The sequence below is a fragment of the Molothrus ater genome, chromosome 17 (assembly GCF_012460135.2).
Source record: "Molothrus ater isolate BHLD 08-10-18 breed brown headed cowbird chromosome 17, BPBGC_Mater_1.1, whole genome shotgun sequence".
Taxonomy (NCBI): domain Eukaryota; kingdom Metazoa; phylum Chordata; class Aves; order Passeriformes; family Icteridae; genus Molothrus; species Molothrus ater.
In genome coordinates this window covers 10,724,214-10,750,618 of record NC_050494.2, presented here as the reverse complement: position 1 = coordinate 10,750,618, position 26,405 = coordinate 10,724,214, and the positions used below count along the sequence as shown (strand labels likewise).

At 43.4% G+C, this 26,405-nt stretch overlaps 1 protein-coding gene across 1 annotated transcript in view; it reads left to right on the top strand.

Annotated features, from left to right (window-relative positions):
- CDH4 (cadherin 4) overlaps positions 1 to 26,405 on the top strand; it is a 418,520-nt gene that overhangs the window by 361,079 nt on the left and 31,036 nt on the right. The window contains exon 8 of the mRNA XM_036395496.2: positions 15,638 to 15,775. Coding sequence (XP_036251389.1) covers positions 15,638 to 15,775 — 138 coding nt within the window. The remainder of the gene's footprint in view (positions 1 to 15,637; positions 15,776 to 26,405) is intronic.

The window sequence follows — 26,405 nt, the reverse complement described above, 5'->3', positions numbered from 1 at the left end:
TTTTCAGAATTTTCACTCGCATGTCTATAACCAGTGACCTGATATAAAACAGAATTTTTAAAGTCAGACATAATTCAGCTGGTTTTAGCTTATACTACCATGAAAGCACTGGGAGTGCCTGACATTCAGTGCCTGACTCTCTAATTTTTCTTCTGGAAGGTTCGTCCCCACCAGGAGCCCCACTGAGCCCAGGCACAGCAGCAGCAGGAAAAATTCCTCCTGCATCCAGACTGAGAACCAGGCAATCCTGAGTTCCACCCCACGGGGTTGTAGAGCTTGCTGATCCACCCCTGTGTGAGGATTTGGGTGCTTCCTTAGTGGGATCATCCCTTCTCTTCCCCATTGAGGGAGGGTCCAGTCGTTGCCACCCATCCAGCTTGGGTAGACACCTTCCAGATTTCCTCCTGCTGCCTCCTCTGGCTTTTGCAAGATGCTTCTTCCAATTTGCTGCCAAAGCTCCCGTTGTGAAGGGCCCCTCAGGGTTCCCTAAGGGGAGATGCTCTTTTCCCGAGCCCAAGGGGCACCTGGGAGGGTTGTCAGCCCCAAACCCCTGTGGCATTGCTGCTCAGGCCAGGGAACACGGGGGCAGCTCCTGATGGGTTTTAGAAAGGACAAGACACAGAGTTTCTGTTCTCCCTCCCACATCTCTCTTTACTTGAAGCCCCACTTCTGTCTGCAGAGTTCTGCAAAGCAATGGCCATAATTAATACAAATGCTGAATTGTCCCCTAAATTGTCCCCTATTTTTGCCAGTGCTGTGGCCAGTCTCAAAGTCAACTCCTTTCCAAGGGTAAGCTGATCAAAGCAAAACCTGGGGGGCTTGATCTCTTCCCTTTCCTTTCCATACTGATCTGGTTGTCTGAAAAAACAACGTTCTGTGGCTTTAAAGGTGTGATCAGACAAGTTGTTAAGATGTCAAGTCACGTTACTTCAAGTCTTCTCTGTATAAATTACAGTGAGGTACGGTGATCTCATAAATAATGATAAATATAGCAACATTCTACTGCTGATGGAAATCATTATCAGCCATTATCAACTTTAATTAATATATTCACATTATTCAAATCCAGGTAGAAAATGTTCTTTGGCATCAAGTCGAGAGGAATATGGATTGTGGCTTTTGTGCAGCTTGAAAAGCAGCTGGCAACAGGGGAGCAGCTCTGGGGAAATATTTTGTTTAGAGTTAGGGTCCAGCATATTGATTGTCCCATAAATGTCCCCCACTTTCCATGCTTGTGTGCAAGGGCTGGTAGAAATCATGTTTTCCAGGGTTATTTCTTTCCTTGGAGCACTGCTCCTGCACCAGAAGAGCTTTTTGTTGTTTGTGGCATCTCAGTTGTCTCCGTAGCAACCAGGGTAAAGCTGGGGAATACACGATTGAAGATGCTGGAGATGAGTACTGGTAGCAAATGTTCTTTAACATGAAAAATGAGTGAAAACAAACAGAAAATATGGGCTAAATAAACCTCTGCTAGTTCTAAATGGAATGCTTCTTGAAAATTTCCATTAGGACTTAACAGCTCTTTAAATAAATAGCCACTATGTCCCCTTCCATCTGAGGCTTTCCATCTGTTGATTGTCTTTGTTTGCTTTTTCTCCCATTTTGTGAAAATCCCGAGGCCCAGTCCTGCTGCACACCCAGCCCCTGGGTACAGGGCTGAGCATTCCCTTCCCTCTGGACAAGGAGCTGAAAAACAACATCAGATTAATGTACCCCACCTGGCACTGCAGGAGCTACCCCATAAAACCCTCCATCGACCCCTCCTGCTGCCCCTGGAGCATGGTCAGAGCTCTGTGTGCAGCTTTCCAGCAGAGACAGGAGGGTTTGTTAGAGCAGGAATTCCCTGTTTATCCAGGGCTGTGCTCAGCCAAGGGCAGAGGGCTCTGCTCCATGCACGCAGGAGAGCAGGTGGGAAAACTTCCTGAAGAGATGCTCCTGCATCCATCTCATCCCTCTGGGCCTGCCCCTGCCCTCTCAGCATGCCAGGAGCCCAGACCATGGCATCTCTCCACAGGCAGTGCAGAATCTCTGGGATAACCCCTGTCCCTCAGACACTCACCCTCTACTATGCAGAAGAATGTGCCAGCCTGGTGTGGTATTTTCTGTTCCAGACAGAGCAGTGAAAGTGGGGTCTCTGTGGGGTGTGCTGTGTTTTCCATGGGAAGGGCTCCCATCAGTGATTCCCTGGGCTAATGGCTTTGTTAGAGACCTTAATGACTCAGAGTAAGGACCTGTTACAGCTGGTGTGAGGTAGCACTTTGTTTCTGCTGGCAGATAACACATCTCTAAATCTACACTGTTCTTATATTTCCTAGAGAAAAAAAGAAATGAAAAATCCATACAGCTCCCATTAACCAAGAGAGAGAAGTAAACTGCTGTTAGTGGGGTGAGATAAAACCTTTTCACTCTGGGACACAAATGTGAGTTCAACTTAAGACAAAATTAAATACATTTCATGATCTCACCTTACTCCCCACAGGGAGTCAGTCCATCTCACAAAATTCTTCACACACCCTTATCACAGCCTCCAGCTTCTTCTGAGACCAAGGACCAGAGTCCTAAATCCCTTTGCATCCTGCCTGAAGAGGATGGTCCCACCTGCTCCACATGGAGCCTGCTCTTACAGCCCTGCTTCTTTCTTGCAGTGAAGAACTTCAGCTTCTGGTTCTTCTCCTCTCCTAGCATGGTTTTGTCTGAGAAGTGGAGGAAATACAGCAGCACACACACAACATTTAATTAGTTTTAAGTTCATACACCTGAACCTGAGGTGAGGCTACACAGGAGCTCAACACTGCTGTAGGAGCAGGAAAAATGGTGATTTGCTTTTCCAAAGGTACATGTCTCACCAGTATTTTGGAGAGTATTAAACTTAGAATCTCATCAGCTCCTCCTAAATCTGATGCAGGGCTAAGATGTTCAACTGGATCCTGAATAAAAATAGGGATGCAGTTCTGGGGATGTTTCCCTCGCATTGTTACGGGCAGCTGAGATTTTGGAGCATGGACCACAGATGAGATGGTTTCATTTAAATTCCACTCACAACCAAAGCAAAAATAGTTTGTTTTGAGGGAATTCTTTATCCACAGTGTCTGTTTTTCTTCGCAATTGCCAGAGATTATCAGTACTGGAATAAGAACTGTTGTTTGCTATTAACATAGCCTGAAAAAAAATTCCAGCTCTGAATGGTACCCTTCAGAGGGATAAGACACCCCAGGTTTATTGCAGGTGATGACTGGTATGAAGCCATCCTGTGGAGGGACTAAAGCACTCTAAATCCACAGCCCAGCTTGTCTCACAACAGTTTTTTATGTACCTGTATCCTCAGGCTGCAGTTACATTTTTGGACTGGTTCTGTCACTGATGAATTGCTGCCCAGAACAGACAGTCAGTTTATCTACATGTGCAAGAAGCTTCTTTTTGGAGTAATTCTGCTCAGGGAACTGATGTAACTCAGCACAAGGAGTGTCTTGCACATAGAAACAGGTCTGAGCTGGGGGTGGGGGGAAAAGAAGTAACATTGTGAGGGTGGATTTAATCAATACAGTTTTACTTCTATGCAAAAAGGCTTAAAACTGCATTCAGCATCTCCAACTGGACTCTGCAAACCAATGAATCCCTCTGAAAAAAAGAGCCTTAATTCCTCTGCCTGTTCCCCATTTGAGGAACAGGAATAATTCTCAGCTTGCAGAAGTTTAATGAGTATGAATTTGTCAATATTTATGTCTACAAAGAAAATAAAATATGCTGGCATTATTTATAGCATTTCAGTAAGCTCGTCAGAGCAGCATCATATATGATCAGGTCATGGGTTAACAAGGATTAATTATCTTGGCAGAATTATGCTTTGCAATTTTTCATTTCAGTCTGTTACTTTTGAGTATTTGATAATGTAGCCTACTAAATTCAGGGTCATTTTGCTTCTTGTATGAAATTCAGCACTTCCCTACATAAATGTTTTTTAAGCGGAAATGTAGCCAGAGCTGGGGAGAGCTGAAGTGCTGAAATTCCTCTTGCAGCTAATAACCAAGAAACTGCTACATTCCTGCAATTTTGTAACTGCAAGAATTGCATTTCATCGCATAAAGGTGGCTGGCAAGTTCCTCTTTCATTCCTTGTGGCAATGTGAAGTTAATTCCATATTACAGGAACCTGGGAGGTTGTCAGGGAGGTCTCTGCAGTGCCAATTCCTTTATAAAATTTCCCCTGCTACGATGGAGCCTGCTCCTGGTCACTCAAAAGCCTTTGACACTTGCACAGATCCTGCACATCCCTTTGTTGACAAAAAAGCATAGAAATTAAATGCTGTTTGATTAAGGCCCTGATCTGGGAAAATTAAATTTTGCCTTCAATTATTGCAGTGGCTTCTGGCTGCTGCTCCATCCTCTTGTCATAAACAGTCACCAGAAAGGGCCCAGGGTACCCTTCCAAAGGTCTCCCTGTACAGCTGGGACAATTTAGGATTATCAAAAATCCTTCTTGGTCTACTCCCTCCTCTTTCAAGTTAATAAACAGAGCATTTAATTTCACACTCCCTATATCAATCTGCTTTTTCTGGAGCTCTGCTCTGCCCAGACCCTCTCCTGTCACTGACATGGGGCAGTTTTCCTGCTGCTCTCTTTGGAGTCTCACCTGGGTGTAAGAGACTCTGCTAAGGCACATCTGATTGAGGTTGACAGGCTCAGTATGGGAAGGAAAACATCCCTGCTCATCACAGCAGCTCTCACAGTGGCACTCTGCCAGCCTGGCATCTCAATCATTTCATTTATCAGCAGTTTTCCCCTTTATCGCGAACTCATTTGTTCCTGTTCCTCACTTGCCCGGTTTTATCTCATGTCTGAAGCCCTCTGAGCAGGCAGGACAGGGAGTTGTACTCTCCAAAGCAGAGCAGGCTCCCTTAGAAAAGCATCTGCAAAACCTCTGAGTCACCAGAGGCTGGGGTTCACACCTCACTGTGCTGTTTCCCTGCTGGGTTTTTGGTTATGATGGAACCCAAAACTAAGTTTGCCCAAATGCCCTGCAGCCACTTCCTGTGCCAAACCCATGATGGGTCAGCAGAGCAGTCAATATTTTCCTGGGATCTCATTCCCCAGGTGAGAATTCTGTGTCTCATTCCCCAGGTGCTGTAGCCCAGAGAGCAGTGAGTGCTGACAACCATCAGGAAGCCCTGTTCTATTAAGGCTGCTCTCTGAAAACAGTTCTTCATTTTGGTGCCCTTTCTTTTGTAAGAGTACACGTTATTACCCACCTGTGACTTCTCTCAAATACATTAATACAATGTTTCATAAAAAATCCTTCTTTTCTATTTGTCTAATACAACTGGATATAAACATCAGGATTAGTAGCTTGTAAAAAAGGCTGAGATGCCTCCTTCAGAAGAGTGCAGCACTTTATCCTCCATTAATCCTAGACCTTGCTCAGTGAATTATTTGTACCAATGAAGTAATTGTAGCTGTGTAGCATTTGATAAGTTATCACAAACTTTATTACTGTATTTTGCTCTGGACCTAAGTGTTTTTTCCATCAGATTGAGTTTGAATTTTGGCCCTTCTACACCAAGACATAGTGCAAGTCAAGTATTGAATCAACTGCATGTCTTTATTTCCTGTGTGTTACGCCTTTAACATTATTAATATATACAAAATTAGCAAGATCAAATATTGCTCATGTGCAAATGCCTTTGTTTCTTGTCATGGGTCAGAATTTCCAGCCAGAAAAAAAAAAATCCTTCACTCACAGGATAAGCTTTCATTTCATTTTCCCACAGCACTGGAGATCTTTTTCATTGCACCTGTTTTCATGTAGCCCTTTTCCAAGGCAGGGAAACAAAGCCTTTGCAGGCAGAGCTGGTTTTGACAAAAGTCTCCTTTACTATTTCCAACTTCGCAACCAAGCTGAATTTCTTTTCCAGAAGTTGTCAATCACATTCTCCCTCAGCAGATCCACACAACATGACCCTGCCCACAGAGGGTGAAACAGCTCTTAAAGAAATACAATAGGGAGCATCTCACATTAATCTCTCCTCTCTGTTATTTGACTGTTTTCCACTAACCTTTCCTTCTGCCAAATTTAATTAAATCAGCTGCTTTTGTGGCTCTAACCTGGTCCTTTTCTGTTTGGACATTCCCTTCAATTCATAAGGCACATATGATATGCAGCCAGCAGGGACTTAGCCAAGCTGTCTTCTTAAAATAATTCTCAGCAATGAATAAAGAATGACACCAAATGAGTTTATTTTATCCAGACCATAAGGAGTCAACACAGTACAGATGCCCCAGACTTGTGTTGTGCTCCTGACTGCCAATAGTTTTAAAATCCAGGATTTTAGTGTTGTTCATACCACGTGTATACATATAGGATTAGACAAAATGGTTTGAATATATTACATTGATTTTATTTTTTTTAGTTGCTACACTGATAGATTTTTTTAAAAACCTCATGTTCCTCAGAATAGAAAGGTCTGGCTACATCAGTGGTGTCATGAGTGTGGAATTTCAAGCTTTCTGCAAAAATGAGACCAGGTATAAGTAATAAGCAATATTATGAATATTTATTCACCTACACTGATCCTCGTGATGATCTTTTCCAAGCTTCCAGCCTGACAGAGCTTAAAGAAGAAGGCAGTTTTACCTGAATTCTGAAAGGTTTTTCTTCCTCTTTCTAATCAAGCGTGATATACCAGAAAACAAATCAGGCTGATAAAAACAGAAGCCAGACTTACAAGAAAAACAGCTGTAGCAGCTAAATGGCTTAAAGCAGAGAAAGTAGGAAAACAGCATGTGGGGCTAATGATGGGTGGTTTTCAGGTTTCAGAATACATTAAGGCATTTTCCCTGTTTATTAAATTGCTCTGGCAGCATTTGACAGCAAAGGTTTTGTGGATTATAAGAGTGCAATGGACATAACTAGGATATTTTTTTATCCTAAAGCCTGGCCTTTGGGTAATCACCAAGAAGTTACACGCTGCAGGAGGAATTTGCTTTCCACAAGTCCAAAGAAAGTTGGTTTTTTACCTAAGAAATAAATGTTTCTGAGATTGTTGTTTACTTTCCCTTCTCTGCCTTGAGATTTTGAGTTTTTTTCTGTCTCAGCACTCATGGCTTTTGTCAGTAAGTGGCAGAAACCACCTGGAAGCATCAATTTACTGCTGGCATACTTACCAAAGGGCACCTCTCTGCAGCACCAGGTGCTGTGTGACCACCCAGACTTTGAACTATTGCTCGTCTCTCCCTGCTCAAGAAAAGCCAAATGTAATTTCATGGTTTTACAGAAATTGCCTCAGCCAAAAGTTAGAAGGCATATTATTCCTGAGGTCTCCTTTTGAGTGCTCTTTGTGAGATGACCTGGAACCTCTGGAAAGTGTTGGTGGGAGTTGGGTTGGGGCTGGTTCCTGTTCCTGGGAGATGCAGATGGACACACAGCTCTGTCCTGGGCAGCTCTGCAGCCTTCCTCATCCCAGTGGCCCAGTGCTCCAGCCAACAAATGGATTTCTCTTCTCATGGTATCACTGTTAGATAAAAAAGAGTTTTAATTTCATTTTGAAGTGTTATTTTCAATTTCTTTGATGCACAGAAAAATTAAATGACCTGTTAAAGGTCACTTGGGGAGGGTTTGGGAAAATGCTAAAGAAATCCAGATCTTCCAAGCTGCAGCCTGCAGCCTTAATCACAAACCCTCCTCTGTTTTGGCACAGTGGCTGAAGTTAGAATTGAAATACATTAGCCAAGATATTAATCACATCTCTTTTTTTTTAGTGAAATTTATCAGTAGCTCATGCCAGCTCACTGCCATCCCTTTGTATGGCTGTCAGAAGCAGGTAATTCAGTTTTCTTATTTCTCCCCACCTCCTTGTGGACTTACATCTGATCTGGAGTTTGGATCACTGAAAAGAGAGATGCCCACTCCTGGTGGAGCTGTGATTCTGATGTTGGTATAAGTGAGATAACCATGAGAAGCTCATTAACTGACATTTAGTCAGTTTAGTCATTTAGTCTTTCTAAACAGAAAATTTGATGCTATCCAAGGACAGATACTGTAACAATGGGGTTTCTGACAATAATTTTGATAATAATTCTGATAATAGTTTTGAAGTCAGCTCATAGCCCCTGAGTCACTTCATTCAAGTTTTGAGAAATGCCTGTGCTCAAATATCAGATAAGAAAAGTTGTGTCCTCTGTTGCCCACCCTCTGCAAGTGGAAATGTACAAGTATAGAACAAGTGTGGGGTTAATAACAAACCCTGCTGTGCTGTTAACCTTGGCCACAGCACAATTCTGAAGGTGCTGCTGCCAGCTGGGCTCAGAGCCTGGCAAACCCTCTGCAAGGTGTGCTTGGGTCACTTTACTGTTTTGGTGGATGTATTCTCCTGTATGCCCCTTTCTTTGGGCAGAAGTTGCTGCATTGAAATTCCACATTTTTCACTGCAGAAAAAAGGTTGTTTTTTCAAAACCTTGATAGCCCAGGCTCAGTGTCTAATCCCTTAGGGGTAAAACTCCAAAAAAAAAAGAAAGAAATATCTATCTCAGATGAACGTGGTGGCAGCATATTGCAGTCAAAGCACCTCTGTTCCAGTTTAATGCAGCCCTTCCTATGCACAGTATTGCTGGCACCAGGCATTGTTAAGAGAATCATTAAAATGATCCATCAGGATCCCCAGTCTGTCTTACCATTTCCAGTTATTTGTCTGCTGGGGGTTGGGTTTGTTTCTTTTTTTTTCCCTTTTTTTTCTGCTGGTTTAGTCTCAGGGCTGTTTAATGCTTGGATTTCCATTTCTGAGCTGGCTGATCCCTCTTGGAGCTGAGCTGAGCTCCTGGAGCAGCTCAGCAGCGTCCTGGCACTCACCATGAGATGAGGTGCATGAGCAATTCTGTTTGGGTCACAGACCTTCTGTCTGGGAGGCTCCAGGGAGAGGTGGCCAGGATGCTGGAAGGCTTTTTGGGATGCCTGCTGGGGTCTGCTCTGTACCCAGTGCAGGAACAGTTTCCACTTCAGCACTTCCCCTGCCTGGACGACACAAGAAAAGGCAGCCGTGGGCAGCAGCCACTGAACTGTTTGGTCTCATGCTGCTGAAAGGCCAAACACAGTAGACTCCTGAAAGGTTTTCTGGCATTCTTTGATGTTGTAACCTCTGTGTGATAAAAAGATCATATTCACTTTCTTTCAGTTAACTTTTAAATCACTTCCTCCTGCTTTCATAGGACAGCTCAGCTTGCTAGTGCTGGGTGTTGTACCCACCACCAGAGGCTGTTTTGCTTTCAGAAGCTGCCACACAAAAAAGGAAAGAGCTGCTAAAAGCTGGAACACGTCCCATTTACACTTATGTGGGAGATTCAACACCCACCCTGGGAGAAGCTGGAAAAGTTAATGGGGTGTCTGGTGGTTCCAAATGGGTTAAAAGGTGTAAATTGTAACACGTTAATTTTCTATCATAAAGTGCAGTAGCTTAAGAGAGAATAAGATAAGTTGTTTAATGTGTGAGATCCCCTGGGTTATGGGTCTTAGGTGCTGAGAGGGAAAGTGTTAAGAAGTAGTTTAATTGCTGGTTGTTAATGAGGCTGCCAGGAGAAAGGCAATAAAGGTGGATGTCAATATAGGTCCAGTGCCAAGTGAAAATCCTGAGCTGGGCTATGGCCCTTCATTTGTGTCAGACAAAATGGTTTTTGAAGGGGAGTGGAACAGCTCCTCCAGACTGGAGGTGTGGATGAAACTGCTCTGGGTGCTGGCACTGAGGCTGTTCTTGGCACAGAGGAGTTCACTGGTGTTTGGTGGTGGCAGGTTTGGTCAGAGGGTCACAGGAGCACACAGGGTCTGACCAGCACATCACAGACCAGGTGTCACATCAACACCCCTGCCAGGAGGAAAGGCAGCCTGGTGAGCACAGGGCTGCTCCCAGCAGAGCAAACTCAGCCTTGCTGGACAGAGCCAGACCAGCACCAGCCCTGCCTGGGGGCTCTGCCAGCACAGGCAGCTCTTAAAATCAAACACACCAGAGGCTTGTGAAAGGGGAACACCTTGCCATGCTGGAGGAAAACCCAATGGAGCCCCAGCCAAATGGAGAAAACAACCTTGGCTGTTTCCTTCCCTGTCTGGCTGTGCAGCACTGAGCAAGTGCCCCAGTTTGTTTTAAAAACAGAATTTCCTCCCTTGTTCTATGCCTGTCTTAGCAGGAACATGGACACCTCAGGAAGGAGCTGGTCCTGTACAGCAAGGCAGTGATGGAGCAAACCTGCATCTTTTTAGCTCAGGCAGCAGCCTGTGCACTGGGATTGCCAGGCCCAGGGTTTGGTGTCTGCTGAGGACTCTGCAGCCACAGCGTGATGCTGTGCTGGATGTGAGAAATGAAAAAGTCAAAGTTTATCAAAGTCTCTGCTCAACTGTGGCACAGAGTTGACCCTAACCCTAACCCACACCACCATGGCTGGGGGAGCTGCAGGTGTCCTGTGAAAGCTGCCTTCTTCCCAGAGCTTCCAGAAGAGAGCTTTCTGCTGGAAATCTGTTCTTCTTTAACCAAGGCTAAGTAGGGAGTATTAAGGGATCGATGCTTTAAAAGCTTTTCCTGTGAGCTTTGTATAAATGGTGGCTATTTAGGTCTTTTTGGAAAAAGTACTTTTGCTTGAGTCAAGTGAATGTTTGGGGGGAGTTTGTTTATTTGTTTTTAAATTGCCTTTCCTGGGTCTGGTGCAGTATTTATTAATGATGTGTTTGCCATCTCTGATACCCAAAAACATGAACATCAAGTCTTCAGTAGCATGCAAAAAAATGATTTAGAAAACAAATCACAAGAACATCTCGTATTCATCTCATCGGGGTTGCAAAATTAAGGGGAGATGAAAAAAACATAGATATAAAGGAGAGGTGAGGATAACCATGGGAAGAAATAGAATTTAGATTTCCTATCTCCTTCACCAATGGATTCCTGCTAATACATCCTACATCCTGGTAACCTTATTTGCTTTACCAGACGTGATGCTAAAATTAGCTAGTCATACGTTTCTCAGGAAGTAGTAATTAATTGGACAATATTTGTACAGGGCTTTGAAAATGTAGTTCCTAATTTTGCAAACCCTTTGTCCATAATGCAGATTAATTTAATCACATAATTACTGCATTTCTGGACTTTGCTATACACAGTTCCCCAGCTCATGTGTGATGTATAATAATTGCCTGTGTAAACTGGCAAGAGCCACATTTCTCAAACACCGTGCGTGCACATTTGAAAATTGGGATCACAGGTAGCACTCCATTACTAGGGCTTCATTTTAAAACACTTTGTTCTTTTCTACTCTGTCTCTGAATATGATTTACTCTTGTTTATACCCTGTCTCAGCAAGACTCTGCTCAGCCCAGCCCAGCCAGGGATTTGAGCCTGTGCTTTCCGTGCCAGCCTCTGTCTCGATGGGGAGAGCCACTTGCAATGGCTGTAATTTTGTCTGGGGCACCTGGTCCTTTGTGTGTGCCAATGGAATGGGCTGGTTCAGTGATAACCATCAGTGTTAAGCCTTTTCACATGAACAGTCTGTGCTATTTGGACTGAAAGGGTTGTTTTTTTTTCTTTTTCTTTTTAGAAAGTTGTTTGTACACAGAGAATGCTAGGAGATCTGCCTTTTGCTTTAGCTCAATTTGTCATAATTTCTACCTAGACCAAGAGGATTTAGCCCTAATTTAATATATTCTTTTGAACGTTTTTGCTCCCCAGACCCTATATTAGATTGCTCCAGCATCTCACTCCTTTATTGGTAAAGGACCTACTAATTTCCAACCTAAATTTATTCATGGCCAGTTTATACCCATTTGTTCTTGTGTCAACATTGTCCTTTAGTTTAAATTGCTTCTTTGCCTTCCTAGTGTTTATCCTCCTGATGTTATTTATAGACAGCAATCATATCTGCTATCAGCCTTCATTTTGCTAGACTAAACAAGCCAGGCTCTTCCAGGCTCTTCTCCTGTGATGGGCTCTTCAGTGCCAGCACCTGGTTGGATCCAGGGGGCTCAGCCAAGGGCCTGGCTTGTGCCCAGCATCCCCATGAGCCCTGGCTGCTTGGCACAGGGATCAGGATTGCCAGCTGTGCCCTGCTCAGAGCTGCACACAGGGTGTTTGCCCCCTTGCTCAGCAGCAGGGAGCTGGTGGGACATGGGCACAGCCATATCTCCCTCCTGTCCAATAGAACAGCTTCCAGGAAAGTTTTGTTTCATGGGTTCCTTGCTGTGTTTTCCTGTATTTTGTGCTATTAGATCACATTTTTCTATTATGCAGTTGCCCTTTTTCCAAGCTGCCTTTCTTCCTGTACAAAGCACCTTTTTAACCAAGCCCTCGACTAATTTCCCATTAGCCAGCTTAACAAATTCCTTCAACTAATTCCCATCTTCTGGAATTTAGCTGATGTATTTCTTTGGGGCACTGTGTCAGATGACTGACAGAAAAGCAGATAGATTAGATCTGCCACAGTTCCTTTAATTATTCCCTCCTTCATAATTTTTTTTTCTTAAAAAGTCCTTCTTAGTTTTTAGGTCAGACTAAAAGCTCTGCACTTATCAAGATGAGTTTTTTCCTTGGCTGGAATAGAAGCAGCACATTTGCTTTGCTGTAACATGAAGATCTGTTAGATTTATTAGAAACACTTGCCACAGGACTTCCCACAGGCTTCAGTGGGGCTGGGTTTTTAGTCCAGACCCCCTTGGGCCACAGGCTCATTTCCTGAGTTCCCCAGCATCATCATCAGAGCAAACATACAGTAAATGTTAGGACCATTTTGCTTTACCTCTATGCTGTAGTTTCTGCCCTGTGCTATTTAAAATGTCATTTTTGCAAAGAAGGAGAATAGAAGAATTATTCTGTATGATCAAAATGCCATCAAGAAAACGTCTCTCATGCTTGGGGGCATGAGGCTGCCTTTTTTTTTTTTAATAGTCGTAACAATAATAATACTATTAGGACAACAAACTGAGATGCCCCTGGAGATGATGTGACAAATTGGAAGGACATGCTGAAATTGAAATTGATTGAATAGTTCAATAAAATCAGCTTAATGCACAAAAGCAAAAAGATTAGCTAGAGAAAAACAAAAAATCAGTAATTTGTTATCTGCTGGGGCCAATCTCACTGGAGATTGAATTAGTTATAAACTAAAACTGGGCACTTGAAAGGAGCCCAGTGCTGGAGCCTTTGGGATGGAGCTGGATGTGGATGGCAACCTGAAGGTTTGGCAGATCAGATCTCAGACTGCTTCCATTTGGTGGACTTGGCAATGTTGGCTTTATGGCTGGACTTGATCTTAAAGGTCTTTTCTAACCTAGATATTTCTCTGATTTCCTATGTCTGCGTTCCGTACAACTTCCCACACCATTCCCCATGTCAAAATCCACTTTTGCTCTAAACACAATAGTTTTGTGTTCAGTTGATGGAAATCAGTGCAGCTTTGGGGATGTCTCTGGGGTTCCCCCAGCTGCTCACTTCTGATGTGTACCCAGTGCTCTGCTGAGATCCACCACCTCTCCAACGTGTGCATTCCCATCATGTCCTGCCTCATCACTCCATCCCTTTGGGATCTGCTCTAATTCCCACATTTTCTCACCAGGCCTGGACTGCCTGCCCTTGCTGCACAAGTGCTGTGCTCCTTTGCCATCCCTCCCTTCTTTCCATCCTTCTACACCAGCTCCTTGTGGCTGCTACATTTGCACACTCTAATAAATTCTGGCCATTTTCCTTCTCTTTTTTTGTGTTGTATGATCTGATCGACATCTTACTTTTAAACCTCTCTAATTTAGTGCTCTGAATTTGTGTGGTTTTTTCTTTTTTATTAACATTACAGAACTCAGTGAACAGTGCTTTGTTAAAGAAAGCAACTCTGTTGTAAACCTGGGGCCTGTGAGTACACACACACAGATGTGTTTTTCTCATTTATGTGAAATCTGATTGCTGCTACTTTTTTAAGTATCCTCCCCACTTCTATGATTTAAACCTTCTGTTATTTAAACCAGAGTATTTGGCCTGCTAGGAAATACTTCCATCAGCTTCCCAGGTAGTCTACAACAGAGAATAAGGAAGGAAAAGCTAGATATGAAATAGAAATTACATTCACTAATAAGGACATTTCAGCCTTGTGCAGTGCTTTACAAATGGAGTAATGAACAGAACCTTCTTGCATGAGCCAAAACAAGGGCTAACAATAGTTTCTCCCTCATGTTTTATTATACAAGATAGGAAGAGATAATGAAAGTGCATTTCCATAATATATTCCAGTTGCAAGGTGCTGATGGATCCCTAAGTGTGATGTCTTGTCAATTTAGCAGGTCAATTAAAAGCCCTGGAATCAAGATAAAGCTAAAATGCAGATCTCTTATTCTGGCAGCTCAGAAGATTTAAAGAATTGAGCCAGTTACAGCACTTCAAGGATGTTCATATGGGAGTAAAGGGACCTAATTGACCTAATTCTTGCCCTTTGAAACTTCAGAGGACATTTGACATTTTACACACACTTGTAGCACTGGCACCTTGAAGGAGCAGCCCTGGGTACCTGAGCTGTGTTCTGGGGGCACTTGGTCTTTCCTTGCACCAAAGTCCCTCCACCTGACTTCACAAAAAAGCTTTTCCTGCATAAAATTCTGCCTCCACTTGGTTTACACCCCTCTGGGGCTCTCTGATGTGCCTCCTGCAGCCTTAAGGAGCAGGGTTGTGTTGAGCTTTTGCCTGGATCCTCCCCTGGTTCTCCTGCCTCCCCTTGCCCACTCTCCAGGAGAGGAGCTTTGCTTTCCCATCTGCCTGTGAAGTGCTCTGTGAGCATGACAGTAATCAATAGTAAATTCTGCAAGTCTAAATGAAAATGTATTGTTGAGGCCAGCTGTAAAGATCAGGAGAGTTCTCTTGATGCAGGCAGACACTCCTAAGTAAAGAGATCCCGGGAAGATGTCTCCACATGCAACATCAGATGGCCTCTCCTCTTTTATTCAGGTTTATTTTCCAGTTGCATTGACTTACAGCATCCTTTAGAACTTCACTGTGTGATTTTCATGGCTGGCTCTGTGAGGTTTTTTCCTTTGAGAGCTGTGTGGTAGGGGGTGCTCAGGAATTTGAATTAGTTCTGCTGAACTGCTGTTTATTGCACTGGATTATTTTTTTCTTCCATACTGGACTTAAATTCTCCTTATTTACCAAGATTGTGGTAAGGATTGAAACCCAAAGAGCATTTTAATGCTTTTTGGGCATCAGACTGTGTGAGCAGAACGAGCTGGAGGACTGCCAGGCAATGTTGATGTCAATTTTGGGGGTATAATGTTCTTAGCAATGTTTTCAGTGAAAACACATGAACAAAACTTCTTCTGGTTTTCAGAAGACAGAAGCTAATGTTGCAGAAAATACTTAAAAGTTAATAAAAATGTCAGCCTCAACCAGGGAATTTTGCCCATAAGACTTTTATTTTCCCATGAGACAGGTGATGTCCATGAATCTATACAAAAATCACTTCAAAAACAATGCAGAAAAATTAATTGAACTTTTTTAACTAACATTTTTAATCCAATTAACTTCTTAGTCTGCTTAAAGATCACACTTTTATATGGAAAATAAACCAAGGTGTTTTACAGGGTGTGGTTTTGTCTCTCATCTTTCCCTTCTCTTTTTTTTTTTTTTTTTTTTTCTCCACAGAAAGTTCAGCAGTACATAGTCATTGTTCAAGCAACAGATATGGAAGGAAATCTGAACTATGGTCTCTCAAACACGGCCACAGCCATCATTACAGTGACAGATGTGAACGACAACCCCCCTGAATTCACCACCAGCACTGTGAGTACCCACACACAGCAGGGGGATGCACACACACTCTGCTTTTAACTCAGGGTATTGTTGGTATCTGCTGTCTCTCTGAGCTGCTTGGGCAGATAGGAGGAACTCTGATGGATAACTGTGGAATGAAGACTTTCAGGGAGAAAAAGGAAAAAGGAAAAGATTGATTCATGAACAAGCAAAACTGTTTGGTGACTGATTTGGCCAAGGCACTGAAGGAGCAGAAATAACGTGGCAAACAGCCCATGTCTGATTGCACCAAAGAGGATGCAGTTGTTTCATAGCAATTGGCTGTAGACATATCAGAGTTATTAATACTTCTGAGTGAAATCCTGAGCACTGAGAGATATTTGGGGTTTATGGCTTGGATATGATTTCAAGAGGGCTGTAAGTACTGTAAATGGTAGCAGGTAGCTGGTAAAATTTGTATTTCACTGATAGCTCTAACAGATGTATTTGTGTGTGCTGGCAGTAAATGTGTAGACATTCTTCAGTACATCTGGTTTTAATCAGTTAAAGATTTTTCTTATGTTTTATTAGCACGGTCTTCTGTTCTGTTTTCATGTGTTCCAAGGTATTCCTGGAGGGCAAGGGGAAAAAAACAGAGATTGCAAATGACAAATTTTTAGAGCTGGTTAAGGTAAAAATGAAGATTTGGAAGGTGAAATGATGTGGTCTGGTTCATTCCAGCCTTCATAATCCATAGATGTAGAACATCTGAAATGTGCATGGTAAATTTAGAAATCACAGAGCAGTGCAGAGGTCTATATGCTAATAAATGAGAAATGCTTGTGCACGCCCTGTCTGTATTCATATGAGGGTCAACAAGGAGCAGTAAGTGATGTATCTTAAATAGGCATCAAATCTGTTCAAATACAGGTGGTCTAACTTCTTAGTGCTCAAGTCACTGAACATCCTTGGAGGAATGTTTATATTATTTATATAATTCTGAATTTTCATTCCATCCTAAAGGGTCTCGAAATATTTATTAGCGTAGGACCAAAGTTTCCCCTTAGTTATACTCCTACAAACTGCAGGTATGTCACAGAACTCAAGGAAGTCATGCAGAGCCCAGTTTCTGCCCCTGTGGACCCAAACTGGATTCATGTCATTTCTGGAGTCTGGGTCCTTCCTTCCCAACTCCATGGGGAGCTGAGTTTGGGGCTGTGACAGCATTTTCTCACACAGTGGCTTGGACATAGGTTCTAAGAAGAAAAAAGGCACTAAATTCCTCCTGAGTCTCAGCAAAATGGGCACCCAACATGTTTTTAGGTCTGGGCATCAATCCCCAGGCTGTGCTGCTGCTCCAGTGGCTGTATCAGCACACATGTGCTGTGTGTCCATCATGGATACTCCAGTTTTTCTGCTGTAGTGTTGTGGTTAAAGATCTTCTCTAGTATGGTGCAATTATGAAAAGCCATAAAAATACAGCACAGGTCTTGGGCTGTGTGGTCCTTTCTCCTGCCAGGACAGAATAATTCTCTCTGGGAAGGAGGTTTGTGTCTGTGGGGCTGCAGGACCTTGCACCACAGCACTGCCACAGCTCCCTGGTGTGTGGGGGGACTTTATTCTGCCAGGTAAATGCTTCTCTGCCCTCCTTTTGAGTGAAAAAGGAATGACATCTAGTGGCCATGTCACTTCAGCACACGTTGTTCACATGACCCAGGCCCTGGGGTCAGTGTCTCCAATGCAGGTTGGGAGGGGAGGTTTTGGGGAGCAGGCTGAGCTGGGTCAGGGTGCCTTGCACGAGCACATTGGTGCCTTCTGCAGGGCAGCATCCCCTCCAGATGTGGTGTATTTTAATGGCACTTCTCAGAGCTGATGGAAGGCGGGATAATGGAAATTTTCTTTCAGGTGAATTCTGAGTATTTAATGTCTTGGTGTGTATTAAACCTGGAAGGAATAAAAGCCATCAAGAGAATTACCCACAGAATTGTGTTAAATGGATTAGAAAATGCTACTCTTCCTCTAAGCAGAGTTGATGTGTACCATTATTTCTCTAATTTCAATCACTGAGGAAAGAGTTTTGCAAGGGCCAAAGGGCTTTACACAGTGGCACATGGGACTTCTCTATAAAGAGTTGAAAACCAAGGGTGTTTTACAATAATACTTTGTGATTCTATGGAAACAAATATCTTTGATATACTCCTGGGTATAGCCAGGCTGAATTTCATGTGAGTATGAAAGTATGTTTTTTTCTCTTACTGGCAGCAGGAACAGCATCAGGCTGATGAGTTTCTTTAAGCCTGAGCTGAATCTCCTCGCTGTCCTCAAATAGTCTGATCTGCATTTTAACACCTCTAAAAAAAAATAGCAAAAATCACTTTCCAGGAAATCTATAGCTCCTCAGAGAGTGAGAAAGCCCATGGTCTCTTTTAAGTCCGCGGACTGTTTGGAGAGATATTGTATATTTTTATTTTAAATAGTTGTATTGAGATGCTGCTGTAAAAACAAAAATAGACTGAATAACTGAAACTGTGGCTTGCTCTTGGCAAGCTGCCAGATGAGAGGAACTCAGGAGCTGTATTCATCCCAGACAGATACAGAGGCCCACCCTATAGAGCTCTTAAATTACCTGTCATTCAGCCAGGGTGGTTTCAGACTTAATCGTTTCTGGATGGGAATGTAGCTCAGGAGGACTCTGCACCACGCTGGTGTCACAGCTCATGTATTCAGCAGCAGGAATTAATGTTGCTGCGTAAAATTTAACAGCAGGATGGGAGAGAGGAAAGCATCCACTGTGATGGTCAAGAGAGTCAGGGCATGTCTGCAGCCAGGCACAGGGCAGGGGGAAGGGGCTGAGTGCAGGGACCACGTGCAGGTTCAGACACAGGCACAGCCAGCAGAGGTGTGGTGGTGAATGGACATCCAAAATACCAGATGGGCTGGCATCAAAGTGTACTGCTGGATGAGAGGGGGTAAAAGAGCAATAAAATTACGAAAATCCTTAAAGGTACAAAATGAAGGTACCTCAGTAAAACTCCAACATTCCTGGGTGCTTCCGTGAAAACTGATGTCAGTGGGTTTCACGTGCTTTGGTCCACCACCTGAAAGGCAGGGGAAGAAGGAGCCCCACCTTCTCAAACAAAGGGTTCTGAAATTATATGGGAGGAAGGAAATCAGAGTCTCTGGATGAAACAACTTGGAGCTCAAGTCTGCTGTTAACTCTGAGGCCAGTCTCCATCAGCATGGCCAGTCCTGACAGTCATGAGGATTACCTGCAGCCAGCTGCAAGGCACTGGGCACAGCGAGGACCAGGTGCCTCCTCTGGTCCTGTCCAGCTCTTCTTTGTGATGGTGAATGTTTTTTTGATCTGCAGTGCTACCTGTGCCTGTGCTGAGAAGCATCAGCCAGAGAACAGCCAGCAGTGGGGAAGTGTCTCCTGAGAGACACCACAAGAGTGGAGCATCCCCTGAAACACTATAAACATCACAGGAAGCTGTTTGGGGAATTTTTAATGGTTTAAGGCAGGATTGTGACCCAGGGAATGCCTTTCTGGCTATCTAAGGGACTTCAGCCTGTCCACAGTGTTGTGTTCTTTGTGTGACATTGCTGCTTGCAGAAATTAATGAAGGGAGGCAACTCTTCCCTCTGCCAAAGAGGAGAGGTAGCACTGACTCCTCAAAGTGCCCGACCAGCCCATGCCCACAGGCTCTGGGTCAGGTGCCATAGGGTAGGTTAGTCCCCTATGCCCAAGTTTTCTGTGACTCATTCATTTCTGTGGAAGTTTTGATGGATTTTGCACCTGCCAAGTCACCAGCTGTTGTAAAATATTGACATTTTAACTGGACTGTGTTACAAAGGCTTTCTAGGAATTTTTACTGGCTCTCTAACTGTTGTAAGATGAAGGTATCACTGTGCCCACCATTATCCAGAGTCCTTGTTACTTATAACAGGGTCATGTCCTCTGACATGTCTTAATTATGGGGAAATTCCTCAGTCTCCCTTCAAATATTTATCTCCTATGTGCAAGTGAGTTGTGGGTTTTCCATACTAATATGGATCCATAGCTCTGGTCAGATGCTCACCTCAGATACTGGGGATACAGTGAAATTAGAGTTGGTATTTCAGAGATTAAAAGTCAGCAGAGATAGAACAATGCTGGATAGTCTCAGGTGAGGTTTATGTAAGATTTGAAGCATCTTTCTTGCTCACAGGAGGAACACCTTTAATTCCAGTGAAATCTTTAACTCCTCTCAGGCAGGATGCCCTTTCCAGTCTGACCCATGATACTGTTAATAGCCATTCAAGGATTTCCACTTTATCTAAGAAAATGCATAATCAGAGGGGAGGAGAAGTGAAAGAAATCCATGCCCACACTTGACTCATTCAAAGTCTATTTTTATCATATTCAATCAGGAACAATCAGGCACAGAGAGGAGACGCAGATGAATTTGCATGATCAGACTTCTGTGTCTGAAATGTTAATTAAAAGTTATTTTAAATTTGCCTACTGTGCAGAACTTGTTTTTATAGTAGCCCATGTAAGGAAAATATTATTTCACAGGGCTAAAGTGTTCATGATTACTTGAGTTTGTGAATTCTTGGGAAAACCTGCCTGGCAATCAACCTCTCAAATAAAAAAAAAAAAAAAATTGGAGGGAAAGAAAGGGAAGAAAGAAACTGGGCTATTCAAGTTCTTTAATCTCCTGAGCCTTAGGAGGTCTTATTTTAAGCTACTTTAAAATTTGCCCTTTGTCACTGCTTTGAGAATCTCCTCTTCCAAAGCTGAATCCAGTGGAGTCTGTTTTAAAGAGGCAGCTCTGGGACAGCATCCCCAGCTGGCTAATCCTGACACTGAGTTAGGAGCAGCTCCAGAGGTTTAGGACTGGACTATTGGAGATGGGTGGGTGCTTCCCAGCTCACAGGGCATTGCTGGCCTGGGAAAGGCTGCCTGGCCAAGGGCTGGCTGAACTCAAAGCAGAATTGCTGGTGAGGAGTAACCTGGATTCAGAGAGGCTGTGCTGGGGCAGGAGGGACCTGTTTCTGGGTAAGGTTAATCTGGCTACAACACGGACTTGGCTAATCAGTGAAGGAGCAAGTCCTTGTTGCAAGCACCTTGGGAAAAGCAGTTCTTGGCAGTTTCTACCTGGCCTATTTCATGAATATTGTCAGAGCAGGCTCAGCCCTGGCTGCTGCAGTGAGGCTGAGTTAGCCTGGCTCGTGCTGGGCTGGGTCAGGCAGTGCTGGAATCTGCAGCACTGAGAGCAGCTCGGTGCTTCCTCCTGCACAAAGGAGCACAGAGAGAGACCCAAGTTGAAAGGGCTTCTTGGTTTTGGCAGCACACTGCCAAAAATGTCTGACCTTTCTCTGTGCAGGTGTTCTGGTTCCTCGAGTGCTGTGGGAGATGTTAATGAGCCCATTCTGAGAAGTGCTTTGGAATTTGAGAGTGAAGATGCTCTTGGAGCATCGCTGCCCTGCTGGCATTGCCTTCACCAGAAATAGTTCTTCCTTCTCCCTTTCTGATGTTTCCTTCCCATTTTCTCTCCCCTGTGAGTTACTAGTGTACATTTGTACATCATTCCATGAAGCAAAACAAGCCAAGATCCTCCAACCCCTTCTGCTTTACAGCTTCCCTTCCCTGGTTATCTTGCTAACCCTGCTGTGCTCCCCACTCTGCTCAGTTTTCATTCTTCTGACCCAGTTTGGATATAGTAATCCAGTTTCAGTGCCTTGAACAAGGGCATTAGTATTTCTTTTTCACAGCCATGGTGTAGCTCTCACTTAGCCTCCTGCTCTGTGAACTTGCCAAAATTGTGGAAACAAAGCAAACAAGCAGAACCTAAAATTGTATTCCCTGTTCTGAATGTGTTTGTTCTCACATTCATTGTTTGTTTGAGGAGAGAAAATAGCTGTGCATCAACCTATGCAAGAGCAGCACTGCATAGAAATAGCTGATGTGATCTGTAAAACTGTGACTTTTTTGCAAGTGGGGTGAATGCTTTGCCTGCGCTCCAGCCCCCTCAGTCAGATCTTGCTGAGCTCCATTTGCAATGGTGTGTTTCAAAATAGCAAAGTAGCAGGGAAAAAAACCTGATCTCTTCCTTCAGGCTGAAAGATTGTGACTTCCAAGTGACTGGGATGCAAAGATGCAAATAGGTCTGCTTTGGAGAAATGATATTTAATGGTCGTAGGAATCCAAAATCTGCATCCACGTCAGGCTGCCTTGGGGTTTCCTAAACACATTTATAGGCAGATGTACCCAGAAGCATTTGGAACATGGGAGTGTTATGAGAAATCCCTTTTACATGCATGCTCATGTTTTACAAATTCATCTTACACTGTGGAGGGAGAGCCCAGCAGGAGTGGGATGTCACTGGGATTTCCTACAGACAGAAAATTGGACCAGGATGCCTTTGAGGGCTTCCTAAAAAGAGATCTTAACGGGCTGATCCAAGAAAAACTGGTGAAAGTGGGAAGCTTGCTATCTCCCAGGACCTTGGCATGTGTCCATCTGCCTCCTCCCTGTTCCTAGACCCTGGAAAGATTAAGGGCTTAAACCTTGAGCCCTGTGTACATGACTTGCCAGTGTACAGACTAAAGGTGCATGTGTAGCTGTCCATGCAGGTCTCTGTGTCCCTGTCACTACACCTGTGCCATTCAGAAAGTCTGCAGTGACATTTGGATGTAGATTAGCCTGGACCACACAGCATCTTTAAATCATCAGAACTGTGCCTGTGGCATAATTTAGAGGCAGTTGTCACACAAGAATTGAAGTAGATGGCACAGGTCAGAGCTGGCAAGGGGAAGGACCAGTGCTGTGGTGAGGGAATGTGCAGGACTCTGCTGTTTTACAGCTGAAGACAAACCCTGAGTTCTGTACAGTCCTGCAGACAGGCTTTATTGTTAAAAATCAATTATGCTTTCATGGAAATTCCCCAATGACTGTGTTCACTTGCAATTTTCCAGTCAAAACGAGGCTCAGCCAAAGTACCCAACAAAGCCTGGGCTGTTACAGAGCTGTCAGCCTCTAACTGAAATTAATTATTATATTCAAGTAAATCAGATATGCCCAGTAGCATTTGGGTATGTGAGCATCTACCTAATTCTGTGTGCATTTCCATTAAATATACAGTCAGTGAAGTCTTAAAAACCACAAATCAGTCTAGTTTTCCTAAATAAGACCCCAGTGCTTATAAATTGAAATGGGCTTTCTGCCTCTCATTGCATGTCCCAGTGACAACCTTTGCCATGAACAATGAATTTAGATTAAGAATGTTAGGTTGGGAGGCAGCAGTAACAAACAGGGCACAAGGAGAAACAATATTCATTCTTCCCATCCTGTTACAGCCTTGTGCTGAATTCACCACAATAATTATTCCGGGTCTTTGCTGTAGACACACAGGTTAACCATGATTAGGAAATTATTTACATCTTGATCTGCCTTTGGAGCTGGATCCCTACCTCAGTGCAAAGCCTGTCCAGTGGAGCTGAGGAGGTGAGATGCCCACACAGTTGAATTCTGTGAGAGATGAGGGTGACCCCCAGCTCCCAGTGCAGATTCCCTGGGAGCACTGGGGCTTTCCCAGGCACAGCATCTCTGAGTGCCTGGAGGTCCTTTCAGGGCTGTGCTAGGGAACACAAGAAACACTTCCTTCTCTCTTGTAGATGCTCAACTTTTGTTCTTTATTTTATCACCTCTTTCATCTAAAATGAAAGCTATTTCTCACTTTATGAGAAAACAATAATTCCTCATGTCTTAATGAAAAAAGCATCAGCCTCTTCTGTGATGTCTGTTAAGGCTTTACACCAGTGTAGCACATGACAGAAAGGATGAGATACCTTTGAGACTGCCAAACAGATAGAGATACAGAGATGTATATGTATAAATACCAAATATAGATGTGCATATTGCTGGATCCAAAGCATAGATGGATGCTGATGCCAGGGAAACAGTCATCAATCATATCCAAGTCTCTACTCACAGATAAATTGTGGTTTATATGAATTATTCCATTACATTGTGTGGGTATGTATGCATTGATTTAAAAAAAAAAAAGTCATCTTCTTGATAGAAGTCTCTTCCTAATAGACCCCATTAATCAAAACCTAAATTTACAGTGCCTTTTGTTTTGTGTATTTCCTTTCAGTACATTCATTTTCAAATTATCACTAAATTAATCATGTACAGAGCTTTAAACTGGCTGCCACGTGGTAAAGCAGTTCTGGTTCCTCTCCATTACTCTGAGCATTAGTTATTAAGGCACAGTTCAAGGCTCTGTTTAGCCTGATTCTGCCCTGAACCTAATTGGAATCAGCTAGATTCTTCCTTCTAAATGGGTCAGTCACACAGAAAAAGCATCAAATGTAATCTTGAGATTGTGAAATAAAGCAGAGAAAAAGAAAAAAGAAGATAATTTTATTTCTTCTCATTGATACCTGCCTGGTGGTTAAAAGAAGGATTAAAATGAGGTCATTAAACTTTCCTTGGAGACAAAACCCAGACCTCAGTGGTAATGTGATTAATCAAATATAAAAGTGAAGCTCTTCTGAATGAATAACTCATTTTTATAGAATATCTAATTACTGAAATGTCGTCTGCTGCAGAAAAAAAAAAGGGGGGGGAAATTAATTGCAATAACAATTCAAGAAGATAAAGTTTTTCTGAATTAGGTCTACACAAGAAGCTAAATTGAGTTGATTAAGTAATTTTGGTTTCAGGAACACCCTTGATGGAAGTTACTGGTAATGAATTTTTCAGACCTCAGAGTTTAAAATTGCCAAAGACCAGTGATTAAAAAAAAAAAAAAAAACAGGAACGATAGTTCCATTACAAATTTCAATTTTCTGTCATGAAAAAAAAAAAATGTGGGGAGAGATATTAAAAAATACTCAATTGGTCTCTCTCAGATTGGACACATGTAGTACTTGGTGTAAAATCAAGAATAATACAAGTTCTTCTCCATGCTGGAGAGTGCAGTCTCAGTCAGCTGGAGCTGCAGCGCCTCACGGGAGGCAGAGGCAGGAGGAGCAGCAGGTTCCATGTGCTGGGCAGTCCTGCATGGATTGCTCCTGGAGCCCTCCTGCCTGAGCAGTGCCTCAGCAGCTGTCACTCACAGGGTGAGTGGCACATCCATCCTCAGCACTGTGGAGGTGCCTGACAATGCATGGGTGTGACACACCAACTGATTTGGCATTTGCCTTTCTAGCCTGCTGGTTTGTGCAGCTGGGTTAATATTATAATTAATATTACAGTATAATTATATTAGTAATATCATTTAAATTTTAATTAATATTAAATACCATCTAATATTATCAAAGCAGAGACAACCCCCAGCCCACAGCAGCGCCCGTCAGCCATCGCTCACCATCCCCATTTGTCATGAGCCCTCTCGTGTGAGCATCTGGCAGAGCTGTCTCCTGGCTCAGTGCCTCATTTAGCAGGGGTTTCTCTCCTCCCTCTCCTCCCCTGGGCTGGATCCAGAGGGAGAAGCCCCAGACCCCATCCCCACCCCGTGCTTTCCACGGAATTGTGCAGTGGGAAGGAGGTTCCAGGCAGGCGTGAGCCACCTGTGCGCAGGGAGGTGTGACAGGGCCACGTGTCACTGACAGAATCCCTGGAGTCAGAGGAGATGCAGAGGGAAATGCCCTTGTTACTCTGTGCTGTGCTGCCATGGAAATCACCCCAGGCTGCACCCCCAGATCCGTGTGTGGGGATCAGATGCTGTTCCCATCATCTCTGGTGTGCCTGTCAGGCTACACTTTGAAGGAGGAATCAGACACTGATGCTCCTCTATCACATATCTACCCACGTTACTTGTCTGACGTTTTTCCACCTGTAGCATTTCCCTCAAATTTGAATGGTTTCTTGTAGATTTTGTGCCTCTTTCTGCTTTTTGGTTATACAAAATATCCTAATTCTCCTCCTCAACCCAGAGCTGGCCTTGGAGAGCCTCATTCAGTTGTCTGAATGTAGACACCCAGCACCATCATGGTTAGGCTGGATACCCACACAGCCCTGGCACGTTCCAGGCAAACACCCATTTGTGCTGGATTACTTCTTTATCTCTAAAGTCCTCAGCATCTCAGGCACGGGTGTGAGGCTGAGAAATTTAAATACGTTCTGTAACTCCATTATTGGAAGGCAGTGAAATAAATCCCCTCCTGGGGTTGGCTAACTTCCTTGGGGCGGCAGGTTTTTAATTCTTCAATATTCTTTTGCTTTAAAAACAGTTGCTTCTGAGGGCTGTCATTTTAAGAGGATATATATCTGGAACTTCATTAAGTACATTTCACTTACGAAATCTTTAGTGACATGCTGTGGAGGAAGAAAAAGGGAGATTTAGCAAAGGATTTGGGAGTGCTGTGAGTTTTCTCTTATCAAATCTTTCTAACTGTCCAGGATGTCTTAAAGCTTCCCAGTTGTAGAAGAAAGGTTCACAACACAGAGAGCAGCCAGTTGAAATCAGAGAATGGGTGAAAGGTTTACAAAGTTTTTTTTTGAGCGTGGCAGAGTTTTTCAGCATAGTGCAATATCAGGTTTTGATTGCTAAAAAATAAAAAAGGAGAAATACTAGTCTTTTCTTTCCTGAATTTACAACCCATCTCTTCTTTGACCCAATATCCTCCGTTTCTCACTGCATTCCTCTGCTCCATTCCACAGGAAATGTTGTAAACAGAAGTTTCAGCA